Source organism: Ovis canadensis, chromosome 5 (assembly GCF_042477335.2).
Source record: "Ovis canadensis isolate MfBH-ARS-UI-01 breed Bighorn chromosome 5, ARS-UI_OviCan_v2, whole genome shotgun sequence".
Classification (NCBI taxonomy): domain Eukaryota; kingdom Metazoa; phylum Chordata; class Mammalia; order Artiodactyla; family Bovidae; genus Ovis; species Ovis canadensis.
In genome coordinates, this window is record NC_091249.1 from 121,335,882 (window position 1) to 121,355,751 (window position 19,870).

General features: G+C 49.9%; 1 protein-coding gene across 1 annotated transcript in view; it reads left to right on the forward strand.

Annotated features, from left to right (window-relative positions):
* Positions 1 to 923: 923 nt before the first annotated feature.
* The window catches only part of MAN2A1 (mannosidase alpha class 2A member 1), a 198,256-nt gene continuing 179,309 nt past the window's right edge, over positions 924 to 19,870 (forward strand). The window contains exon 1 of the mRNA XM_069592653.1: positions 924 to 2,000. Coding sequence (XP_069448754.1) covers positions 1,866 to 2,000 — 135 coding nt within the window. The 5' untranslated portion in view covers positions 924 to 1,865. The remainder of the gene's footprint in view (positions 2,001 to 19,870) is intronic.

Sequence of the window (19,870 nt, forward strand, 5' to 3'; positions counted from 1 at the left end):
ATGGCAGAGACAGCACTGTGGCGGCATTCCTCGTGAAAAATCCGCCCTCTGGAGCTGGCTATGAATCTTGCCTGCAGGGTGCTCAGAAAGTTATTCAGGAGGTCGAGTCTGTTTTTAGCCCCTCTACTACGAAAATGGGTGGAAGGCGTCACTGACTAGATAGACATGAGTTTGAGTAAACTCTCGAGTTGGTGATGGAGAGGGAGGCTTGGCGAGCTGCAGTCCATGGGGTCGCAGAGTCGGACACGAGTGAGCGACTGAACTGCCTTAACTACAAAAACAGAGTCGCTGAAGTGCGCGCAGACTGTTGGCCCCTGATTAACAGCGGAGCGCGCCACGGGGGGAGCCGGGAATGCCGCCGGAGCCTGCCTGCCCATATACCAAACCCGGCAGAAAACGCAACTCAGCCTTCTCCATGCACAAGGCTTCCGCCTCTGCCGTCAGAGGAACGCTCACTTCACAAGGCCCAGATCCATTTCCCAGTGCAGCCAAAAAGGGTGAGCTGGGCTGAGGCGCAGTGGAGACACCGCCGGCAGGCCGGTTTCCCTCAGGTTTTGTGGCCTGGTGCCTATACCTGTCGGGGGGCTCCTGCCCTCAGGTCTGACCAGAAGTCAGGTAGGCAACGGAGGCAAGGGTGAGTCTGAGCACAACGCGCAGCCCCTTTCTCCTCACGAGTTTCTGCCCACGGCCCCTCAGGCCTGGGCCTCGAGGTCAGGAGACCCGGGCGACGAAAGGGAGGCGGGGAGCGAGCGCGGCGGAGCCGGGGCCTCGGCGTCAGCCCTCCCGCGCGGCCGCCCTCCCGCCGCGGCGCTCCCGAGGCCGGCGCGGGGCGGGCCCGGCGGGCGGCGCGCGCTGATTGGCCGCCGGGGCGCCCGCCCCCCGCCCGCGCGTCGGGGGGCGGGGCCTGACGCCGCCTCTGTGCCGGGGCCGCGGGCGCCCACTGACCGCGCGGCGCTGCTCCGCCGCTGTCTCCGCGGGCTCGCGGCGGCCGGCGCGCGGGCGCCGAGGGGCGCTGCAGAGCCGGCGTTGCCTTTCGCGGCCGCCGCCGCCATCGCCGTGCGTGCGGGGCGGGCGGGCGGGGACTCGCGGCTGCGGCTGGAGCGGGCTTCTCCAGGGGAGGCTCCCCTCCTGGCCCCGTCGTCCTCCCCCGCGCGCCGCCGCCGCCCGCCCCCTGCGCCCCCGGCGCTGCCCTGTCCCCGAGAGCCCGGAGGCCGGGGCGGCGGGGGCGGGAGGCCGGCCGGCGGGCGCGCACTCTGAGGAAAGTCCTGTCAGAGCCGGGCGCGCCCCGGCCCGGCGGCGGCGGCGGCGGCAGGAAGGGGCTCCGCCGGCGGGCGGGGGCGGCGCCTCGGGGCGGGCCCGGCCGTCCCGGCGCTAAGTTGTGGGGCCCGGCCCCTCCCGCCTGATTTCCTTCCCCGCGGCTCCGCGGACCTGGTCCCTCGGCGCGGAGCTGCCGCGCCCGCACTCCTGGGCGGAGAGAACGCGCCGGCCCGGCTCGAGAAAACTTTTCCTACCGACCCGGTGCTCGCGACGGTGGCAGCAGGTCCGCGCGGCGACCCTGCCTGCGCCTGCCCCGCGCGCCCCGCCGGCGGCCGACGCGGAGATCCGCGGCCAGGGCGAGCGGGCCCCTTCCGGGCGTGAGGCGTCCCGCCCCGGGGAGGGCGGCGGGCCGGGCCGAGGGCCGAGGGCGCGTGGGGGCGCCGGAGACGAGGTGAGGAGCGCCGCCCGGACCCGCGCCCGCGGCGGAGAGGAGCGCGCACAGGGCGAAAGCCCAGGAGCCGGGAGCCTCCGGCCGCCGCTTCCCGGAGTCCGCGCTCCGCCGGCTCCGAGCGGGGAGCGTGCTCGGGAGCCGGGTCTATCGAGGAAACATGAAGTTGAGCCGGCAGTTCACCGTTTTCGGCAGCGCTATCTTCTGCGTGGTGATCTTCTCGCTCTACCTGATGCTGGACCGGGGTCACTTGGACTACCCCAAGAGCCCGCGCCGCGAGGGCTCCTTCCCGCAGGTGAGCCCCGGGGGGTGGGTCGCGGGGCTCCGGGAGGGTGCGGGCGGAGCCGGTAGTTACCCGCTGCTCCGCCGAGGCTCCGCGCTCGGGCAGGGCGAGGCCCAACTGGACGGGGGAGGCTCGGATCCTCCTCCCACCCTGGCGCCGCGGCGTTCGGACGGCGCTGGCCGCGGCCGGGGGAGCCGCCGCCTCCCGGGGCCCGCGGAGTTAGCAAAGTGCCGGGCGGCCTGCGGTGGCGGGATCACGCCCCGGGGCCCGGGCCTGCGGGGGCGCTCACCTGCCGGCCGGGGCGCCGGCGCGTTGTGCGGCTCGCTCGCGCGCAGCGCCCCCTGACAGCTGTTTGGGGAGTCCCCGGCCCGCACAGGGTTAAGCCGCCGCAGACCCCCTGCGCGACCTCGGTCGCGGAAACCGATCGAGCACACCCCATCTGGGTGTTTTATTTGTTTTCTAACTCCATTGTCTCCGGAGACATAAAAGTTTATTTGGTGTTGCAGACCTCCAGGACGAAGATCTGTAGGGTTGATTTTGGTGTCGTCATTCTTCCGCTGTTACCTCGGGTTTGTTGGGCGCAGTCGGGAGAACCCGGGGAAGCGCGTGCCATTCTCCAGCCGGAAGCTGTGGGGCGCTCCGTCCCGGGCCACGGCCACACTGTCAGAGGAGCTGGGAAAACGACCCAGCTTCAGTCTTTTATTTAAAGTTACTAAAAATAAGCGAACGGAACAATCGGTTCCTATTTGGGAAGATACCGCGCCGCCTGTGCGATTTGTTTCGTTATTTGCCAATGATCTGTAAGATCGAGAAATTTTAGTAAAACTGGGTAACGTGTAGTATATCCCTTGCAATGAATGAACCTGAAGAACCCCAAACCCCGACAAGCTGATACATCAGCTACTTAACAGCAGAGAAACGTAGGACGTGAACAAGTTGGCGTTTTTTGTTTTTTTTTTTATCTTTTGGGTGCCAGTGTAAATAACCAAAGAATATTTTTGCCTTTTGTTCCGGTGATACACTGGGACAAAAAGCTTAAATTTAATGAAATTAGACTGATTTTACCTGATTTATGAAAGTGAAGACCACGTGACACCATTGTGAATGGTGCCATCAGTACAGTGCACTCAAAATGCTTTGCAGATGAAAGATATTAATAATTGATGGTAAACAGATGTATCAAAAAATTTAAAAGCTTTTGCTTTTGTTATTGAAAATGCAAGTTGTGTGTCTGATGCACAGTGAGGCCAAACAACACTAAAACATTGGGGTTTGGAACAGAGGCAGGTTTATTGAGGGTCATACAAGGAAATGAGTGGCTCATGTCTTAAGAGCCGCAAATTTACTCAAAGCTTTCACGAAAGCCCTTTTAAAAGCAAAAGGTGAGGGAGGGGCATGGTTAGTTGTTGCAGACTTCTTGGTGTCAAACCCTTTATTCTTGACGTCAAGCCATGGTAAGGTAAGGATGTTCCTGTAAATCTCTATGTAATAAATCTTATTCTCTGTCCTGACAAAAAAGGGCGAGATCCCAAGGCACAACTTTCCCCACCCAGGTGCAGGTCCCGGCTAAGAAGTGGCGGTCTCAGCTGCGGCTCCCTCAGGGCCAGGGCCCCAGACCCTGCCCCAGAACCCAGCTGGCCGGCAGGCTCCTCAGGCTCTGGCCGGCGGGCCCAGGGGCCCAGGCTGTGTCGGCGCAGATGGCTACTGCCATCAGGTCGCAGAGGCAGGGAAGGAGGAGAGGGTCACCGGCGCCTCCAGGCCTGGGCCAAGGCTTGCTGTGCTGGGCTTAGTTACTCAGTCATGTCCAACACTCTGTGACCGACTGGGCTGTAGCCCGCCAGGCTCCTGTGTCCGTGGGGATTCCCCAGGCAGGAACACTGGTTGCCAGGCCCTCCTCCAGGGGATCTTCCCGACCCAGGGATCAAACCCAGGGCTCCTGTACTGCAGGCGGGTTCTTGACTAGCTGAGCTGCCCGGGAAGCCCTGGCCAAGGCTAGAGGTGACTTTGGGGAGGGCTCTGGAGCCCGGCAGGACACGGCCCTGCCGTGTTCCCTGCGACCCGCAGCTCATCCACTTGCCCAAGGCCAGAGAACAGGCTGGAGGGGTGGGGGGAGGTCAGGATCCGCCTCTTGCTTCGCTCTCCACCTGGTGACCTCCACCCTACAACTCTAGGCCGAAACCCCCATTGACCGTTGGTTGCCAGTGGGCGGGGCCCACTGCGGTGCCATCCAATGGCTGAGCAGGACCACTAACGGTCTCTCATTGACCGTTGGTTGCCAGTGGGCGGTGCTGACCAATGGCTGAGCAGGACCTGTTACCTGCTAATGGCGTAGTGATACGCAGCAATGGCTCTGTTCTGAGGGCTGCAGTCGTCTTGCTCTCTACACTTTAAGGTCGTATTATAGAGAAAATACGGTGGGATGAGCACTATGGGGTATCGTTAAATATGGAGTTTAGAGTGTGTCCAGTGCTTGTTGATGAGACTGGATAAAACAGTTTAAAAAAAGTGGGGGGAGGGGTGACACCCTGGGGTTTTAAAAAGCCTTTCTAAATATGATGTAGAATTTGGGGGCTTTAACTTGCTGTGATTTTCGTCCCAGTAGTCCCACTTTCAGAATTTTCTCCATTACAGGAAAAACCATAAAAACTGATCTTACTCAGAATGTTATCTTGAGTAATATCCTTTGGGTTTGACTTGACGATCACTTGGAAATGATTTATGCAAACATCTGAGGTTGGGTTCTCTGGCAACCTTGACATTTGACTATTTCTAAAGAATAGTGAGTGACTCATTTGGTCTCTGGAAAGTCTTAGGTGAAGTTAATTCCAATGTTTTAGCATCCAGCCCTAGTTCTCATCAAGGGACTGAAGTTCTGCTTAGAACATAAAGCATTTAATGGAAAGTGACAGTAGCTGCTGGAAGAGAAGGCCTTCTGTGTATTTTGTTTTAGGACACGACTAAGCAACTTCACTTTCACTTTCATGCATTGGAGGAGGAAATGGCAACCCATTCCAGTATTCTTGCCTGGAGAATCCCAGAGACGGTGGAGCCTGGTGGACTGCCGTCTATGGGGTCGCACAGAGTCGGACACGATTGAAGCTACTTAGCAGCAGCAAGGGGAGAGGGTTTGGAAAGTGGAACTTTTTTAGTTTGTCTTTCTGAGATTTTCATACTGGATTTTTAGTGCAAAAGATACCTTTGCTGATTTAGTTTTGAAGAGCCACTGAATCCCCAGGCAGATGGACTGGATAAATAGTCTTACACCCTTGTATGTCTGATACTAGCTGATGTGTTTTAGTCTTGATAAACTGCGTTCACCCAGTCACCACCTAGTAGGTGAGGAAGCTCAGGCATGAAGAGAGTAACTTGCCCAAAGTCACACAACTAAAAGCTGAGATTTCAACAGGCAGCCTTTGGAGTCTTAAGCTCTCAGCCACTATGCTGTACTGCCCCTAGTGATCCTTTGCCTACTGTTTAGGCCCCAGCTTCCTTGTAGAAAAAAAGAGGACGTTGCTCTGTGGCTTCTTAGCTTATGACTTTTTAAAAAAGAATTTTTAATATGAAGCCCTAATGAACATGCTTCTTTTTTTTTTCTCCTTTGATGCTTTTAAAAAACGTCAGTTTGGAAATAATTGTGGGGTCACATGCAAGTATAAGTAATAATACAGAGATAACATGTATCCTTTAACAGTTTCCCCCAGTGGTAACATCTTCCCAAACTGTAGGGTAACATCTTGAGATAATGAAGATACAGAATATTCCCATTGCCAGGAGTACCCCTTACATTGCCCTTTTATAGCCACGGCCACTTCCTTCCTATCCCTTCCCCTTCTAGCCCCTGGCAACTACTCATCTGTTCCTCAGTTTCAATAATTTTGTCATTTCAAGAATGACAAGTGAAATCACATAGTGTGCAACCTTTGGGGATTGGCTTTTTACACTCAGTATAAATCTCTGGAGAGACATCCAGGTTGTTACAAGTTTGTTCCTTATTATTTTTCATTGATGTTTTCTTTTTTTTTTTTTAATTTTAAAATCTTTAATTCTTACATGCGTTCCCAAACATGAAAAAAAAAATGCTCCACTTTCTCCACCCTGCATATAGTCCTTAGAGGGCTTTCCTCTCTGTTTCTTGGAGGAATTCCTTTGAAGCCTTGAGGCAACAGTGGCTTTTGTGTTTCTATTTCAGGGTTAATAAATCTCCGCTGGAAAAATTAATAAAAATTCCACTCTGAATGAGAGGTTGACCAGGGCCTAATGCCCTGAAGATGCTTTGAGGTAATGTAAGAATTCAAGCAAATGGAAAGGAGAGACATTGTTAAGGTGTTCCCGAAATTCTTCATCACTTTCCACAAGCAGATTTCACACGTTGCTTACTGTCTACATTGTGTTTAAGCAGATGGCGTGTTAATGTCTTATATTTGGATCTGGAGAATTAATGACTCAGGTTGTGTATGACAAATTATCGATCTTTACTATAGCATATGATATAGGGATTAATTTTACCTCTTGAAAGTTCAGAGATTGAGATTGATGGCAAATGTAAAATTGAAGTTCAGATTTTATCTTTGTGCCCAGATAACATTTATCAAGTGGCAGAGTGTGAATGTCTGTAAGTATCTGATGGAAAGACGCTGGTAGAGGGAGACGTTTCTGCCCTTTTGTTTTTTTGTCTTTGACTATGAAAATATAATACACCTATAAAAATATGCTAGAACACTTTGCATCTCTACTATTTCCTTAAGGGTTCACATAGTATATGTTTAATAAAAGTTGACCTTAGCTCCCCACTTGTTTTTTCTTGGTTTTAAAATCTGTGACTCTTAAGAGTAATAAATAGAAAACGTGGTCTTTTCTGCTTCCCCGCACTTCAGTGCACTCCATTTATAAACTGGAGCACTTGTTGCTGGGGTTTGTGCAGGTGTGTATCAGAGTTTGTTTCATTTCTTGAGGTCTGCTGTTGGAGATCTGCGGCTTCTGAGAAGTGATGGAACTTTGACCGTGGTGGCGTCCAGGGGTTTCAGAGAAATGAGCAACACGACAGGAAAGCCCTGGAGAGAGTTGGTTTCCTCTTCCTCCTCCCGAGTCCAGCAGTCTTTCGGCACTCCTTGTACCTGCATGTTCCACTAAGACTCAAGGGGCTTCCTAGAGACAGACACTCAGGATTGCACCTGGTTTGAAGGTTTAAATTGATTAATTTTTAAGTTGAATTCAATGTTTTATTTCTAGATCAGCACTGCTATTAGGACTTAACCAAATACTTTTGCTTGGGAGATGTTCCAATCCTGTTTATCTAAAGGAGATTTTCTCTGTGACTCATTAATTAGCATTAAGGGATATCTGGGCTGTGGATAAAACATTAAAATTACCACTTTTACTTGTTTTTTTAAGTTAGCTATTGCTGTTGGTGATAGCTGTTAAAAGTTTGGCTTTTTTTTTTTTTTTTTTAGCAGACTGGACTAAGTGTTGAGCTTTCCTAAAAGGAGTAGTCCAGCAGCTGCAGCTGATCCCTGCTCTGCTCCTAGTTTTCCCGTGTCCCCTCGTTTCCTTGGCGGTCTTTAAGAAAACAGGAGGATATTCAGCAACTAGGATACAATCTCCAGCTGCTGGATTGGACCTTCTGTCCCGGTAGCATCATCTCTTACAGTGAATGGAAAGCTCAGGAGAGGAGGAGGAACTCTAAAGAGCAAATTTTGCTTCTGTTCATAGCTGTGATTAGTAAGTTGATCAGGAGAGGAGGTAGACCATTTTAGCTAAAACGGGTTTCTGTTTCAGTAATAGGTGTTAATAGCAAAACTGCTATTTTTAAGGTCGAAACCATGTTTAGGTTCAAACAGGTTTGAGGGTCGATTGTACTGAAATGGAATTCAGACCTACTGCTGGTATTGCTAAGTTTGCTTTATGATAGGGAAGAATTAAATAATTTGAACTGAGTAAATTCAGTCTCTTGAGGTTACAATGTAGTTTTTCTGTGAGACAGTGTATTTAAGTTTAAGGTAGTATTATTTATACTTTTATGCCAACCAGTGCATAGCTGGTAGCCGGTAAATATTTTATGTTAAATTAACTGTTTCTGAAGAAGGATCCCCCCCGGTGCACCCTGGTTTAGACATGTGCGCGCTCCTCCTCTGGCGCCTCGCTGCCTTTGCTGATGGCGTCTGTGGCTGCGGTCTGCAGGGTGGGGAGCTGTCCCAGGATCCGTACGCACCCTAGGATGTGTGGCAGCATCCCTGGTCTTTACCACGGGATGCCAGAAATGCCTTTGTCTGACTGGGAGCTACCAAAAATGTCTCCAGACATTGCTTAATGGCCTCCTGAGGAAAAATCAACCCTTTGAAAACCTCTTTGACTTCACTCTTGCCAAAGATGTGTTGTTTATGCTGATCACACTATGTTGGAATTTTGCATTTTAGGAAAAAGTGGTTAAAAGGCCCAGTTCTTATCTATTTTTTAATTCGAGTTGATCTGCAACATTACGCTAGTTTCTGGGGAAGAGCAGAGTCTGTCTGGTTACACACGCGTGTGTGTGCTTTCACGCACTCTCTTCCACTGCAGCTTATTACAGGATATCGAGTATAGTTCCCTGGGCTGTGCACTAGGACTTGGTTGTTTATCCATTCTCTATGCATAGCTTGCGTCTGCTGGTCCCAGTCCACCCCTGCCCCCGGCCCCTTGGAAGCCACAGGCCTCCTCTGTGTCTGTGAGTCTGTTTCTGTCTCACAGTGAGCTTATGTGTGTCGTGCTTTAGACCGCACGTATGCGTGATATCATACAGTGTTTGCTTCCTGTTTCTGGCTCACTCTGTCTAGTACGACAGTCTCTGGGTCTGTCCATGTAGCTTCGGATGGCATTATCCTGTTCTGTTCTTTTATTTCTGAGTAATACTCCGTTACGTGTGTGTGTGTGCGAGTATGGCACGTCGTCTTTATCTGTTCGTCTGTGGAGGGACGTTTAGATTTTCCCTCTGTCTTAGCTATTGTAAATAGTGCTGCTGTGAACATAGGGGGCTACCCTGGTGGCTCAGTGGTAAAGAATCTGCCTGCAGTGCAGGAGACCCAGGTTGGATCCCTGGGTCAGGAAGATCCCCTGGAGAAGGGAATGGCAACCCAGTCCAGTATTCTTGCATGGAGAATTCCATGCGCAGAGGAGCCTGGCGGGCTACCATCCATGGCGTTGCAAAGAGTTGGACGTGACTGAGCAACTCACTTAGTGTGAAGATAGGGGTACATGTATCTTTTCGAGTTATAGTTTTGTCTGACTATATACCCAGGAATGGGATTTCAGGATCACATGGCAACTCTATTTTTAGTTGTTTGAGAACCTACCTCCTGTTCTCCATCGGGGATGCACAAATTTTCATTTCCAACAGCAGTGTAGAAGGGGTCCCTTCTTTTCACACTCTGTCCGGCATTTCTTGTTTGCAGACTTTTTAACAATGGCCGTTTTGGCCGGTGTGAGGTGGTGCCTCTTGCGGTCCTGATTGGCATTTCTCTGGCCTTAGAGGAGCTGAGCGGCCCTCCTCAGGTGCCTGTTGGCCGGCTGTGTGTCTTCTTGGAAGAAGTGTCTGTTTAGGTCTTCTTTTCATTTTCCGACTGTGTTTTTTGTGGTATGAACTGTCTGTATATTTTGAAAGTCCAGCCCTGTTGGTCTCATTGTTTGCGAATCATCTCTCCCAGTCTGTAGGTTGTCTTTTTGTGCATGGTTTTCTTTGTTGTGCAAAAGCTTGTAAGTTTGAGTAGGTCCATTTGTGCATTTTTGTTTGTATTTCTGCTGCCTTGGGAAACTAAGAAAACACTGGGGCAGTTTCTGTCACAGTATGCTTTGCCTGTGTTCTCTTCTGGGAGTTTTATGGTGTCCTGTCGTGTATTTAAATCAAAGGGCTTAATTCTAATACTCAGGGATAACTAGCTTTTTTTTGTTTTTCATGACTGAAATGTGTCCTTTAACTAGATGCCCAAAATTCACTTACGTTTTTAGGATTCCTTATTACAATCTGTTACAGAAAATACAAGAGTAGATTATGTTCATATGGAAGTTAAAAATGGAATATTATTATAATGAAACAAAAAAAAATTGGGCGAGCCTTTTATTCTGAGAAAAGCATTTGATCAAATGATAGTAAATAAGCCATCTTTTCGTTTATGCACACTTAGTTAAAAGTTTAGATTTATTCCCCTTGCCTTTTAGCACAGGAAGATACGTTGGTTAGTAATAAGGTAGTACGAAAGGCATATGCAAACATAATTTGAGAGATCTGAAACTTTCTCAGGCAAGCTATTTACTTTCTTCAGAGTATTATTTGTTTTATTTCTTCTAATTCTGATGACTTTGGTTACTGCATTTTTTATTCCTTCTTGAGGTCAGAAAAATCTGGGAAGGAAACTAGAAAGTCGCTGATGGAGACTTCCTTCCTGTTCATTTCATTCTGTCCTAACTAGGCCTTTTAAAGAAGGGGGTGGAGACGGGTGGGACAACAGTGCCAAAAGCTCCAGGCAAGTGCTCTACTTCCTTGCATTCTTTCAGGCCTCTGGGCTTGAACTCTGAAGTCAGGAAACTCAGCCGGTCTGGCCTGCCGCCTGTTGTTGCAGGACCACAATGGGAGACTGGAGCTTACATTTTTAAATGGTTAAATAGTTCACGACGTGGTCACGCTTGTTCCTTTGTGAATCGAATGTCTCTGGCTGTTTTTGTGTTATAAGAGCAGAGATGAGTAGTTGGGACAAAAACAGCATGGCCCTCATAGCCTAAGTTACTGTCTGGCCCTTTGCAGAAGTTCGCCAATCCTTGCTTTAAACTGTATTTCTCTGTTATTAACATTGGAAGCAAACAGTGGGGTTAGATCTGTTGAAGCAGACGTGGGCTAATTAAAAACAAACAAAATTCTTCTAAGCTGGTTATTAGGTTAGCATTACTCAGACTCAGTTTGTGTTTTGAGCGTATCGTTTAAAACCCCCGTTGTCTGCATGTTTCATAGATTTTTTTCAGATGTCCTTGGGGAACTTCTGTGTTATAGCACTGATGTGCTTGACATGTTTAATTTGTTTCTCTTCTCCCACCTAAAGATTTCTTACTCTGGGACTGCTCTGGGATGGAGGGTTCTGGGGCATGAACTATGCAAAGTTGATCCATAGTCTTGAGATGCAAACTGTGGCTTTGCCGCATTTTAGATTTGTTGTAATTCACAGGCGGGCTGAATCCTGAGTCTGATCTGACTGCTTGGATTGCCCAGGCCCAGGTATCTTCTTCATAAGCCAGAGATCCAGGCCAGAACTCGGCAGTCATCTCTGGGACCCCGAGGACTGGTCAGCTTGGAGGCGAAGAACTGACTTCCAGGGCGTCGGCAGGGCCCTGTGCTAGTCTGTCCATCTAGGAGTAATTAATTCCCGCTGGTTCCCAGCCTTCCTCATGCTTCTTAAAGATGATGTGTGATTTTCAGCGTTCCTTGTGGCACAGGCCGCTCTCCCGTTTGCATCCTCAGAGACTTTGCTGTCGCCATTAAAACGCAGTGCATTTCACATGAGCAAAACGGGTGTAATGCATCTCATTGAGTGATGCAGCTTTAAAGTTTTTCCCTCATTTTAAAATACATTCATATTTCATATGTAAACAGATTTCCACACTTGCTTCCTTTGTGTGTCGTCGCCTTCAGAAGGCTGCTGCTGCTAAGTCACTTCAGTCGTGTCCGACTCTGTGCGACCCCATAGACGGCAGCCCACCAGGCTCCCCCGTCCCTGGGATTCTCCAGGCAAGACCACTGGAGTGGGGTGCCATTTCCTTCTCCAGTGCATGAAAGTGAAACGTGAAAGTGAAGTCGCTCAGTTGTGTCCAACCCTCAGCGACCCCATGGACTGCAGCCCACCAGGCTCCCCCGTCCATGGGATTTTCGAGGCAAGAGGACTGGAGTGGGGTGCCATTGCCTTCTCCGCTTCAGAAGTCTAGAGAAATGAAATGCCTTTTGGAGAGTCAGAGCAGGTCTCAAGTGAGGCCTGATCCTACCAGTGAACCTCACTGTCCTGAATCAGGGGTCTGGAGAGCCAGGGGACCTGCCGATGGTCGTTTTCTTCTAAATACATGTTTTGTCCAGATCTGCCAGTGCTTAGTCTTGCGGTGGGAGGCGGGGAGCTCTTTCTCCCCAGAGTGAAGCTGTGCTTCGGGCTGATGGTGTGCTTTGCGGCGTCTGCGCTCTCTTCCCTGCTGCAGGTGAGGAGGAACGCGGACTCTTTGGTCTTGGCCTTTGTGGCAACATTTTTACCCTTGGAGCATTAGAGGATAGAAACCTGACAGTATGAATCATTCTCAGAATTCTCTTCTGCATAAAATAATCCTGAATGTGCATTTTAAAAAATCCATTGAGGTAGTGATTCTCTTAGCAGTCATCAGAATCCCAGAAAAGTCATATGACAACTTCACGCAAGTTTTGGAGCTGGGCAGGCCCTTCCAGGGTTGGTGATTTAATGTTTGATTTTTCAGGTAAGGACGCAGACGTGAACTGGGCCTCAGCGGTCATTTTTTTGGTCTGCGTCCCGTTCCTTGTCGCGGCCTTCTTGGGGCATGCTCGCTGTCCCATAACTCAGGGAGCTTCCTGTTGCACCATCGCCAGCATCATTTGCTGATGCACTGTGTGCTGGGTCCTGTGCAAATTGTGACCGACATACCAGAAATGTGCCTTGCTTTGGTAGAGCTTCTTGGTTGTGGAGACACAACTGCCATTTGTGAGATAGCTAGAGACAGTTGAGCGTTTAGTTGTTCTTTAAAAGAGTTAATTTTCAGAAGTTAGAAGACTTCCTGGCACATAGCAAATGCTCAGTAAATGCTGGCTGTTACTGATGAACAGCTTTAAATAGTGCATGTCAGGTGCCAGGCACCGTCGTAGGTTCTGGGAGCATGGGAACTAAGAGTGAAACAAGAGTCCAGGGTCTTAATGTGTATTTTTTGTATAAGGGCAAGGGCCTTAGGATTTAGAACTAAGTTCATGTAGTGGCCCAGCGCAAGCAGCGTTAGACACAGGACAGGGCCAGGCTTCCTGGGTGGGTGGGACTTTGAAGGGAGAAAGAACATTCCTGTGTGAAGCAGGACACCCCGAAGGCTTGGAGTCCCTGGCCGCGTGACGAGGGGTGAGGGATTGGTTTCATTTATGACCTTTGAACTTGTAGAGTGGCTGGGGAAAACACAGTTGGTCGTTTGGGACCTGTTTGTGAATTGCCCTGCAAGACAGTGCGGGGAATTATGGGGGCGAACCATTCAGAATTGTTGAGTGTGTCAGGAAGCTGCTTGAGAGAACCAGTGTTGGAGAATTAATTTCATAGAAAATTTTAGACCTGGAAGGGAGCTAAGAGAATATTCAGTCTGAATTATTCTGGTAACAGTGTGTAGGAAGACTCAGAAGCAGGAAGGCAGCTGAGAATCTGTTTGAGGTAATACAGACATAAGGGAGTAAATCCCTGTACCAGTATTGAATTGGCTGGAATCAAGAGGCAGAGGGGCAGTGTGGAGACGTTTTGTGAAAAGAAGTATCCAGGCTCCCTCACAGATTTGATAAAGGGTGAGGATAGGCGGCTTGAGTTAGAACAAGCCCTCCCGCCTCTGTCCTTCGGGGTGTTTGGAGGCTGCTTGCTGTGCTGTTTGCAGAGGGGGGAGTTGGAAGGATAAGCTGGTTTGGGAAGCCAAGTTCAGTTTGGTTTGTGATGAGGTGGTTGTGCGTGGAAATAGCCAAGTGTGCTGGCTTGCCGGAGGGAGAGAAGGGGAGGGAGACGCGGGTGAGGAGCCTCGCAGGGGCGGATGGGGCGTGCACTTGGGACTTGGCTTTGTGAACGGAGAGCCATGCGCCAAACAACGTTCCTTATAGCCAGAACCCACGCGTCTTAGGTTGAGAGTACTGTGTAGCAGATGTTAATAAAAGGCAGCAGCTTGTATTCAAATTTTCAGAAACCAGCTTATTGATGAGTGTATCTCAGAACAGATAATGCTATCATAAAGAAGGATTTCAAAGAAGCATTTTGGTAGGAAATGAAAAAAGACCCATCTCATCTTTGGCCCAAATTCTGGTCCGGAATTATTTCTTCTAGGTTATAAGAACGAAAATAGATTATGTGTGCAGGTTTGTGTTGGAGGCTGGAGGAGGGAGAGGGAGAGAGAGAGGAGTTTCAAGGGCCTCACAGCTCAAGGTTGGTCTGAAGATCTCAGACTTCTGCGAACTACCTTTTGTTCATAACAAAGGAGAGCCTCTCCTATCTGACTGGTGACTGGACCCCACGCCACTCTCACCCCAAACTGAAGAACTGTTTTGGTCCTCAGGGCAATTCTTGAAAATTTTTAGGGCCAAATGATAGCACTCAAGATGCAAGATACTTGTGACTTTCAGGGGAGATTAAACTAGTAATTGTTAAAAAAAAAAAAAAGAAGAACCCAAGCAATGTACATCTCTAGCTCTTTGGTAGCCGACAGTATCGTGTTTAGCAGGCTGCTGTGTTGTGTTTCTGCGTGTGAAATGCCGCACACCTCACTGTCACACTTGTTGTGCCCACGCGGGCATCATGCTCCTCTGCACCCTGTAGAGCAGCTGGTTCAGACCCTTTTTTAGAAACAATTATTTTATTGGGGTATAGTTGATATACAGTGTTGTGTTAATTTCTGCTGTACAGCTGAGTGATTCAGTTATACATATATATAATATTTGCACATTATTTTTCATGTTTTTTCCATGATGGCTTGTCTCAGGATGTTGAGTATAGTTCTCTACACTATGCAGTAGGACCTTCTTGTTTATGTGTAATAATTTGCATCTGCTAATCCCAAACTCCTCATCCATCCCCCACCCCTTGGCAACCACAAGTCTGTTCACTATCATACTGATTTTTATAGTCACGAGGAAAGGATCAGTGGCACCCACTCCAGTACTCTTGCCTGAAAAATCCCACAGACGGAGGAGCCTGGTGGGCTGCAGTTCATGGGGTCGCAAAGAGCCAGACACGACTGGGCGACTTCACTTTCCCTTTTCACTTCCATGCATTGGAGAAGGAAGTGGCCACCCACTCCAGTGTTGTTGCCTGGAGAATCCCAGGGACGGGGGAGCCTGTGGGCTGCCGTCTATGGGGTCGCACAGAGTCGGACACGACTGAAGCGACTCAGCAGCAGCAGCAGCAGGAGAGGACTGGTAAACTCTAGAATATTTGACACTTGTAAATAAAAGTAAGGGAATTCGGAATATACAATAATCAAGATGGGGCTTGTCTAAACACCTGACTCTTGTGAGTGGGGGATAGAGGGGCTTATTCAGGAAGTGGTTAGCATAAATAAGACTGAAGGTAGGCTGATTACCTGCCCACTACAGCCCTGCCTTCAGGAGGTTCCCCTGAACAATTTCTCTGTGAAAAACTGTCTTAGATGTGGCAGTTGCCTTTATTTTAATAGGCTGATGCTGTTTAGGTTGATTTGCTTTTTCCATTATTGGCAGTTACTCTCTTTTTACATTAAAATCGTGTTTCTCAAGACCACTTGTGTAAAATTATGTCGATAGAACTTTTATTAGGAGAACCTAAAATATAATATATGCCTTTCCTTCGTGGAAAATGAGTTTAGGTAGTATAAATAGATCATGCATAGTAACCCTGTGCACAAAGACAGGCATATGTCAAAAAATAGGAGACATAGACCAGAAGTCTTTGATGAGATAAATATGTGATGTATAGCCCTGGTTCTCTGGGAATTTTTGCATTCTGAAAGTGTGTCTCATGAACTTTTATGCAGGTTCTTGGGTGGGATACAATGTTGACATATTATTTCAGAGTGCTGTATTTAAGAATAGAAATTCCATTAAAATATGAAATGTTTTAGAAAAATCAGTGTGGTTTTTTTTTAAACGTTGCAAAATATAAAGAAAAGTAATGTTCCTTAGAACAGTTTGCAAAGCATGGAATTAAAGAATTCTGTTAGTCAACACCTAATTTGCTAGTGTCGATTGTAGTTATTAAATGTATTTGAAAGTAATAAAATTGCACTGTATGAAAATATTTTACAGCTGAAACATTTTATGCTGTCTACAAGTCCCCGTTCTCATCATCATTGTTAAACAGAGGCCCGTTTTGCAGGGCTTCACTCTGCGCGGCGCCTGTGTGCCAGTAGGTTGCCCCACCAGGGGGCGGCTTCCGAGGAGCTGCGCTGGGTCAGTGCGGTGGGCACTGCTGGGCTCTGGCCTCAGTGAGCGCTGGGCACCCACAGCAGGGCAGGCGAGCCTGCAGGGGCTGCTGGCGTTCTCATCATCATTGTTAAACAGAGGCCCGTTTTGCAGGACTTCACTCTGTGCGGCGCCTGTGTGCCAGGAGGTTGCCCCACCAGGGGGCGGCTTCCGAGGAGCTGCGCTGGGTCAGTGTGGTGGGTGCGGCTGGGCTCTGGCCTCAGTGAGTGCTGGGTGCCCACAGCTGTAGGTTGCCCCACCAGGAGTTGGCTTCCGAGGAGCTGTGCTGGGTTAGTGCGGTGGGCACAGCTGGGCTCTGACCTCAGTGAGTGCTGGGCGCCCACAGCTGTAGGTTGCCCCACCAGGAGGTGGCTTCCGAGGAGCTGCGCTGGGTTAGTGCGGTGGGCACAGCTGGGCTCTGACCTCAGTGAGTGCTGGGTGCCCACAGCTGTAGGTTGCCCCACCAGGAGGTGGCTTCCGAGGAGCTGCGCTGGGTTAGTGCGGGTGGGCGCGGCTGGGCTCTGACCTCAGTGAGCGCTGGGCGCCCACAGCAGGGCAGGCGAGCCAGCAGGGGCTGCTGGCAGCGGCAGTGCTGGCCGCGCTTTGGGACGTGGGCAGGATGTGATCACGAGGATGGGGCCTGCTGGTTTTCTGGGTCTGGGTTGGACCCTTTGCGGGGATTCCAGCAGCTGCAGGGTGGTTGTCCACGTGTGGCTGTGGCTCTTTTGGGCCCCCTGCAGGAAGTAAGGGTGGATGTGGAGTCCCAGCTCGCCCCTCCAGAGCGACTTGGCGCTCCGCCACACTGCCTGTGTGACTGTCGTGCCTCGCGGGTGCGTGACCTACGAGGGACGATTTCTGGGGCCGAGAGTGCCTTGGCCCCTGTGTTCTGACAAGGTAGTATGTGATTAAGAATTCTTGGCGCTCACATCATGAGGGCCTTTATTTCCTTGGATGGACAGTACCCTGGAAGAGCTTCAGGCACGATAAGCACAGGCTTGGGAGATCATGCAGCGTTCCTTAGTAATGGGTTTGTGGCTTGTTGATAGAGTTGCATGCATAACTGTGGCCACAGCCTTAGTTCACATGCTTTCTGTGCACGTCTTAAGGGGTGCGTGGTCACTTGGGTGACTTGTCATTCAATCAGACCAAAATGCTTCCTGTTAAGAGCCTGAGAGCTGACTAAATAGGAGGGTTTCTCTGAATGGTTGAACAGCAGCTGACTGCCGGGGCTGCGGTGGTACCGGTGATGCCCCTGCTGGAAGCGCGGACTCGCTTTACCAAATCACTGCTCCCATACTGAGCTTTAACGCAGTGGCTCTTAGCTGGGGATGTGTGAGAACCGCCTGGGGAGCCCTTTAAAAAATGATACAGGGCAGATGTATGCACTCTCTCTGGGTGATCCCGTTTGTCCCCACTGCCTCAAATCCACAGTCGTACTGACCACTCGAGTTTACACGTTCTCCTGCCGTTCAGACGTGCCCGTCTGTGTGACCCCACCGCTGAGCTGTCTGATGGCCCCAGGACGGAACCTTTGCCCCTCTCGGTTCCTCCCCACATGTCCTGTTATCTCAGGATGCCACCCCACCCTCTCAGTTCCCCAGCTGCCTGAGCAAAACTAAGGGGCCGCTTTTCTCTCTTTCCTGGTGCCCCCCCACCGCCCCGGCTCATTTGTCCTGGCAGAGCCTCTCACATTCCTCCCCCTTGGCCTCCTTGGCCCTGGTTACCCTGGTATTTACCTGGCAAGCTGCAGCCACCTCTTAGTCCACTGCTGCGCTCCAGTTCCAGAGGAGCTTTAAAATGCTTCTTGTTCTTTGATCCCAAAGCGTCCACGGTGATATGGGTGTTTCTTTCCTGGTAAAATATGTGTAACCATGTCTTTCCCCACCTCCTTTATGTAAAGATAATAGACAATCTTGTTAGGTCACAGCACCCCTGGGAAAGTAGTGGATAAAGTCACATGGTCTAACCTTCCTTGCTCCACGGTATGAGCTCCCAGCTCCTCAGGCTCGCAGCCCCCCACCCCTTCTGCGCACATTTGGACAGACTTCCTTCCGCTGCAAGGGTCAGGGTGCTGGCTGAGCTCCATGTAGGTCGGCTCTCTGCCCGCTGTCTTGTTGTTGTTCAGTTGCTCAGTCGTGTCTGACTCTTTGCGACCCCGTGGACTGCAGCACGCCAGGCCTCCCTGTCCATCACCCACTCCCTGAGTTTACTCAAACTCATGTCCATTGAGTCGGTGATGCCATCCAACCATCTCAAACTCTGTTGTCCCCTTCTCCTCGTGCCCCCAATCCCTCCCAGCATCAGGGTCTTTTCAAATGAGTCAGCTCTTCGCATCAGGTGTCCAAAGTATTGGAGTTTCAGCTTCAACATCAGTCTCTCCAATGAACACCCAGGACTAACCTCCATTAGGATGGATTGGTTGTATCTCCTTGCAGTCCAAGGGACTCTCGAGAGTCTTCTTGAGCACCACATTTCAAAAGCATCAATTCTTTGGTCCTCAGCCTTTATAGTCCACCTCTCATATCTGTACATGACTACTGGAAAAGCCATAGCTTTGACTATACGAAAGCTTTGACTATACAGACTTTTGTAGGCAAAGTAATGTCTCTGCTTTTTAATTTGCTGTCTAGGTTTGTCATTGCTTTTCTTCTAAGGAGAAAATGTCTTTTAATTTCATGGCTGCAGTCACCATCTGAGGTGATTTTGGAGTCTACAATAATAAAGTCTGTCCTGTTTCCATTGTTTCCCCATCTATTTGCCATGAAGTGATGGGACCAGATGCCATGATCTTCGTTTTCTGAATGTTGAGCTTTAAGCCAACTTTTTCGCTCTCCTCTTTCACTTTCATCAAGAGGCTTTTTAGCTCCTCTTCACTTTCTGCCATAAGGGTGGTGTCATCTGCATATCTGAGGTGATTGATATTTCTCCTCGCAACCTTGATTCCAGCTTCTGCTTCCTCCAGCCCAGCATTTCTCATGATGTACTCTGCATAGAAGTTAAATAAGCAGGGTGACAATATACAGCCTTGACGTACTCCTTTTCCCATTTGGAACCAGTCTGTTGTTCCATGTCCAGTTCTAACTGTTGCTTCCTGACCTGCACACAGGTTTCTTGGGAGGCAGCTATGGGTCTGGTATTCCCATCTCTTTCAGAATTTTCCACATTTTTTTTGTGATCCTCAGTCAAAGGCTTTAGTGTAGTCAATGAAGGTGTATTCGTTTCCTAATAAATCACAATAAACAGTGGCTTATACAAGAAAAAAATGTATTATCCTATAGTTCTTCAGGTCAGAAGTTTGAAATAGGTCTTACTTGACTAAAATCAAGACGATGGCAGGGCTGCCTCTTTGTGGAGGCTTCACGAGGGGGTGTTTCCCCCCCTCCCGGCCTCTGGAGCCTGCGCGTGCTCCCTGGCTCTGAGGCCCCCCTGCAGCTCCGCGTCACCCCGTTCTGTCTCTGTGTCTCCTCTGATTCTGATGCATCTGCCACCTGCTTTTCCACTGTGTGTGATTATGCTTGGACTTCCTGAATATTCTAGGAAGTCTCCCCATCTCAGAAATCTTCGTTAATCACATCAGCAAAGTCCTTTTTGCCATGTAAAGTAATAGACTCACAGATGTCAGGGGTTAGGGCGTGGACATCTTTGAGGGCCATTCTGCTGCCACACCTGGTGCTGTCTAACCTGGTTTGCGAGTGAAAGCTGACTTAAC